The 6743-nt window shown below is 32.9% G+C and overlaps 1 protein-coding gene across 1 annotated transcript; it reads left to right on the forward strand.

Moving 5' to 3' along the window:
- On the forward strand, nucleotides 1349–2921 carry LOC107612447 (uncharacterized protein At4g26485-like). Its single transcript, XM_016314144.2, has 3 exons — nucleotides 1349–2021; nucleotides 2113–2311; nucleotides 2394–2921. The coding sequence occupies exons 1-3, from the start codon at nucleotides 1880–1882 to the stop codon at nucleotides 2683–2685; spliced, it is 633 nt and encodes a 210-aa protein (XP_016169630.1). The 5' UTR covers nucleotides 1349–1879; the 3' UTR covers nucleotides 2686–2921.

Genomic DNA, 6743 nt, shown 5'->3' on the forward strand with positions numbered 1-6743 from the left:
TAGAGGCTTCTCCCTGCTTTAGGTTAGGATACTTTTTTATTTTTTTAACCAACTTTGAGGCTAGTCACTTTCTATTTGTTGTCCTATTCTTAGTCCTCCTAGCAAAGATATAGTTACTGTTGAATATCTTTATCTATCAGCAAGTCTCTTCATGATAGACATCCACAAATATATGATTATTTTTTGTATGAGATCACATCTCTAACAGTTTGTTGTCATGTGAGAATGCTCTCAATTCAATCTTCAAGGGTCTTTCAGAAACTAGCCACTAGCATTCCTTCAACTTTTCATATCCAATAACTTTGTAGTAATTTTTTATTGAGAACATATTTATTGTGTCCTCCTCAAACCTAACCAACTGATCAATGTAATTTCTGACATAAACTACTTTTTTATTTTCGTTACTCTTAAAATTTTCTTCATGATAAAAGACAATTGTTATTCCATCATCCATCTACAAATACAAAATAAAAAAGTGGATGATGATCTCAAAAATAGAGCATAAACCCTTAACTCAGTTCAGCCACAAAAAAGGTAGTAGTATTTTTTAACTACAAATTTTTTTAATAAAAATAACAACATAGACATATAAAAATAACATTTTAACAAAGACATCAAACCAACAAATGCCACTTTTTTCTTCAGAAACGAAAAAAATTCTAGTATTATAAGAAAAACGTTGAGTATCGTAAGATTTACCGTCAAAAAATAGAAAAAAAATCTAACGTTACGGTAAGTTAATTACTGTCAGAAATAATCGGACGGTATAAACCTTGCTGGTAAATATTTACTATCCAATTTTCTTCGTTTGACAGTAATTATCATTAGATTCTGTGACAGAATATAGTTAGTATGAAAATGGATCAAGTTGGACGGTTTCATCAAAAATTTCTGACGGTAACATTGGTGCCACATCGTTTGTTTTCCCACTATATTACCAACGAATTTATCCGATAGTAATGCCGAGAAAATATTTTTTGAATTTTTAAAAAAATAATGTTACCATCGGAATATTCCGACAATAATTCTAACAATAACATTTTCAATTTTTTTAAAATTATCTTTTTTCGTCTATCTCTAGTGTACCCTGATAATTAACAATTGAAATAGTGCTTCAAACCTGATGTGAAGTATGAAAAATATAAATTACAAATATCGAATGATGGTAACTGAAATATCTAAAAAAATGCTAACTATTTTACATTCACAGAACTATGTTTATAGTCACTGAAATATATATTACGAATACAATTAAGTTTTTAAAGAAAATATATTACAAAACTATGTTTACATTAACCCTAATTAGATTCAACATCTTCTTCCTTTGGTTTACAAGAAGGATTTCTGACCCTTGATGAATACTTGATCCTTGACAGCTCTTTCTACTCCACTTCTGCATCCTTCTCCACGTAGCTACAGTAGCTATCTTTTGTGATGGATGAACAAAAAGTAGAGATGAACCATACCACATGGATCTTCTTATTTGTTAAATATAATTTTATATTTTAATGTGTTTGTCTGCCTGTAAATAAATGTTTGGTATAATACATTTAAGGTTATAATTTTTCTGGAGAGAGAATACGTGAGCAACAAAAAAAAATTATAATTTCATTGGCCAGCGATGTAACGAGCAACTGAAAGGCTCAATTGTGATTTGTGCAATGCCATTAATGAGAATAACATATCTTATCCATAGAAAAACTCAGTAATTAAGCAATTGCCTCTCCATAATTAAACTTTCTCGGAAAATGGATGAGTAAGCTAATCAATGCGGACTATATATATATATATATATTGCTAGCATTAGTATCAGTATTTGGACAACTAGTTACAATCTAGTTTATGGTATCATTTGAATGCATGACTAGTAAAATGTAAAATGGAAGTAAAAAGAATTAAGCACTATAGCAGTTGTCATCAGATACTTCTTGTTGGAGAGGGGGACTTCTCATTTGCACTTAGTTTGGCGACTGCATTTGGTTCAGCTTCAAACATCGTTGCCACTTCCCTTGACTCCAAAGGTACACAAACTACGCTTTTGTTAGCATATTCATTCATCAATTCCATCCTAAGATGTTTTTGTATTCGTTCCAACTCTTTTTCTTTAATTAGAGTCACTAGTGAGAAAATACTCTAGAGCTTCAAGAAACTTGGATGAGTTGAAGAATCTTGGGTGTACTCTTGTGCATGAAGTAGATGGCCACATAATGAACCATCACCCACTCTTAGAGAACAAGTTATTTGACCGAATAGTCTTCAATTTTCCCCATGCTGGATTTTATGGAAAAGAGAGTCAGTTGCTGCAAATTATGTAAGTTAGTTCAACTACAAATAAAACAATTCACAAGGTTGCTTGATTGAGTTAACAAAGTGTGGTACTACTATTATTTCAGGCTGCACCAGGAGGTTGTAAGAGGGTTCTTGAAGAGTGCTAGGAAGATGTTAAAGGAATATGGAGAAGTTCATGTTACACACAAGACAGCATCCCCTTTTTCTTACTGGGGAATAGTGAAGCTAGCAAAGGAAGCTAAGTTGTCATTGGTAGAAGAAGTACCTTTTGGAATATTTGATTATCCAGGTTACATTAACAAGAGAGGTCATGGAAATAGATGCGACGACAGCTTTCCTGTTGGTCAATGCAGCACCTTCAAATTCTGTATATCACACATTATTGTAGATTGCTAACTTGTGTCTGCTGTGTCTTAACCGTGTTAAAAATAAAAATTTTTTATCTGAACCTGCGTAGACACGGACTTAAATACCATCACAGTTGTACATGTTTTGTTAAAATACCTAGTATAGTATTTTGTTTTGTTTTGTGAAAATACCTAGTACATGTTTTGTTTTGTGAAAGGAAAATACCGAGTAGAGAGTATTTTCCTTTGTTTTGGGACATTATTGTACATGGTTGATGATATTATTAGCTATAATGATATAGTAATTAGAATTTTAATTTCACTCTAAAAATGTGTTGTTATTACGATTTTAAATAAGTTAACTAATTTTATAAAACTTTTACTTCGATTTAATTTACTCATCTGAATACTATACTTCCATCCAAACATGTGAATGGATTCATCTTCTCATTGCGCGTGAAACCTATCTCAAATGATCTTCAAATCTTGCATGTGTGCTAGCAATAAATACATGTTTTTTTTGTTTGGCTACTCCAACGTAGATTTTATGATTGTTATCATGTGAAAATATTTTATTTTAATTATTAGATTATAAGTTATGAGACTTAATTTTTGTATGTTATAAAAGTGTTATTTTTATTTAAAGTGTGGCTAAATAAATAAGTCACATTTCTTAAACAAAAATTATTATAAGAATGTTTTTGACATATTCATTGGTGTAATTACCTTTTTTTTTGTTTTACAATTTTAATTAGACACATGAATTTTAGAATAGTAATTGAAAATATTTAAATATTAGATAAATAAAGCAGAAATTATAAACTTAGACAGTATAATTATTTACTTAAACGCATTTTTTAACAACGTTAGTTTTTTTTGTTTAACCTAAAATTGTTATAATCAGTTGAAAACGATGTCGTTTGCATTTTGGTTTTGTTCCTCAACATTTTCCATTTTTCCCTCACTTTCTGTGTGTTTCTGAGGTGAATACTTCAATGGACAACAAATATTCAATGCAGCAACATTGATCTCCATTACAAAGAATATTCTCCCTTTTTCCCATTCAGTCTTCCTCTTCTTCTTCTTCTTCTTCGCCATCGATCTCGTCTTCTTCTTGAAGATCATTGTTCTTTGATAGAAGTGCATATGCATCTAGTCCAAGATCAATGATGTCATCATTCATAACAGCAGACCTAAGAGAGATTGGCTCACCGACCGTTTTTGCCTTCCGATGTAGTTTTCTGATTATCATCGAACTCGTCTTCCTCTTCTTCTTCGCCATCGATCTCGTCTTCTTCTTGAAGATCATTGTTCTTTGATAGAAGTGCATATGCATCTAGTCCAAGATCAATGATGTCATCATTCATAACAGCAGACCTAAGAGAGATTGGCTCACCGGTATCAAGCACCGTTTTTGAAGGAGTTCGGTCATTAATCTAGTAAGGTTCCTGACCCTTTATCATATCATCTGACTCGATATGGCCACTTGGCTTAGTATTAACTACAACCACCTAACTAGACTTGCATGAACTTGGATAAGACAAATAGTATACCTGTTGTTCATTTTGAGGTAGTATAAAAGGATCGTAGTGCCTATATTTCCCAGTTATATTAACTTCAGTGATATCGTAGCCCTTGTGCTTTCGTATTTTTTGTCGCGAACTTGGATCATACATTCACATTTAAACATGCACACCTTGTACGTAGTGTAACAGAAATACTATAATTCAATTATATTGTGCAACACACCAAACCAATCAGAATGTACCCCACCTGAATCCCCACGAACCCAAACTTTGGCGTTATCTGTTTTCTTTCCAATAGACCATTGTAAGGTATGAAACCAATATTTGTTAACATTGTAAATCCGGTAGCTAGTGGCCTTATTCATTGGGCTCCAACTAAGTGCAACTAGTTCTGAATCTGTTGTGTCAGTTAGCTACATGTTGACATATTCTCGGAACCAACGTGAAAAATTGTTCAATGAGGTCTCTGGATTTGCCTCTCAAAATAACCTATATGATAGAGTAGGATAACAAAGTTTTAATTAAATTAAGAAGCTAGTATGTTACTAATTGTAATATTTACGAAGACTTAAAAAACTCACGAGGTAGGGTGAAATTTGGTCACAGTTAAGCAACACATGCAGATATGCGGCGTCGAACTCCTTCTACTCTAACCAGTAGTCACTGCCCGCACCCATTGTAGCTCCTTCCAATAAAAAAATTGGGTATGTTGTTCAACTTAACAAGGATTCTCCCCTTTCATCATTTCTTGTAACCATTGTTCTACATGACTCAACATGAGACTAAAAATAGAAAGAGCAAAATATGAAAGTTTCCTTAGCCAAAAATGCCTCGCAGATGTTGCCCTCAATTCGAGCTCTGTTATTCACGGTGCGCTTGAATGAACTAATCATCCTCTCAAATGGGTACATCCATCGAAATTGGACCGGCTCACATAGTATTACTTCGTACGGTAGGTGGACTGCTAAATATTCCATAACGTTAAAAAAGGATGGAGGGAATATCCTCTCTAGCTTACAAAGTATGATGAGAATGTTCTTGTCCATGACTGTGAGGTCATTAATGATATGTTTTGTAGCACATAACTCCCTAAAGAACTCACTTATTTCCATAAAGGATTTTCAGATGTTGGTTGGAAGTTCTCTGAACGCGATCGGAAGCATAGACTCCATGAATACATGACAATCATGACTCTTCAACCCAGCAAGCCGATCCTGTGACACGTTTGCACACCTGCCTAAGTTAAAGGTGTAACCATCAGAAAATCTTAATCTTCTAATCCAGCTACAAATATTTTGTCTCTACTCCATCACTTAGAGAGAACACCGCCTTTAGTTTAGCCCACCGCCCGTTATCAAGTCTCTTTAAGTTCAAATTTGGCCGCCTGCAAATGTCCATCAAGTCTAGCCTAGCTTTATTGTTGTCATTTGTTCGCTCATCGTCCATTACTGTGTGCATGATGTTATCAAACACGTTTTTTTCAATGTGCCTCACATCAAGACAATGTCAAACTAAGTTGTCTTTCTAATAAGGCAACTCCAAAAATATATTCTGTTTAGTCCAATTATACTCCCTGCTATATCCTGGAGGTCTCAGATCTGCTCCATTATCGACGATTCGTGGGATTCTTATGACACGCTATCAAACTTACCTAAAGCTTATCAGTACACATACACCGAAAATACTTAACAATACACATAAATATCTTAGTTTTACACCGAAATTCGCTATAAATACACAAAAAAATTTAATACTGCATTTTTTTCCTTATTTCTTTCTTTCTTTTAGTTGAATGAATGTAGGTTCATCCTCTTCCAAGTAATTTTGTAGCATTATGTATTTTTCTTCTTCTTTATTTGATTTTTTTGTTTTGTTTTTATTCTTGTTAAGAGAGTAAAATAAGAAAAAACTTGAGAAGGTATAACAAGAAGGAAAAGATGAATAAGAAAAAAAAGAAGATGATGATGATGATGATGATAAAAAAGAAGAAGAAGAAGCAGCAGAAGATGAGGAGGAGGAGGAAGAGAAAGAGTTTTGAATTATGCAAAATTTATCAGTACAAATACACCAAAAATTCTTAACAATACATAATATCTCAGTTTTACATCGAAATTTGATACAAATATACAAAAATATTTTCTTTAATGCTGTATTTTTTTCTTATTTCTTTTTTTTTCTTTTAATTGAATGAATGTAGGTTCATCCTCTTCTAAGTAATTTTGCAGCATTATGTGTTTCTTCTTTTTTGTTTGATTTTTTTTATTCTTGTTAAGAGAGTAAAATAAGAAGAAAATTGAAAAAATTCTATGGCAAAAATTTTGGATCAGGCAACGTCATCAATATGGTAAAAGTTCTACAATAACGATAACGACAATACGTATAAGAAGAAGACGACGATGACTATAACGATGATAATCATGATGATGAAGATGATGGAGGAGAAGGAGGAAAATAAAGGAGGAGAATAAAGTCCAATGAGAAAAGAAGGAGGAGGAGGAAGAGGAGGGGGAGGAAGTGGTGTTGTTGATGATGATAACGAAAGAGAAAAATAACAAAAAAAAGAGAAGAACAAGAAGGCGAA

Source organism: Arachis ipaensis, chromosome B08, assembly GCF_000816755.2.
Source record: "Arachis ipaensis cultivar K30076 chromosome B08, Araip1.1, whole genome shotgun sequence".
Taxonomy (NCBI): domain Eukaryota; kingdom Viridiplantae; phylum Streptophyta; class Magnoliopsida; order Fabales; family Fabaceae; genus Arachis; species Arachis ipaensis.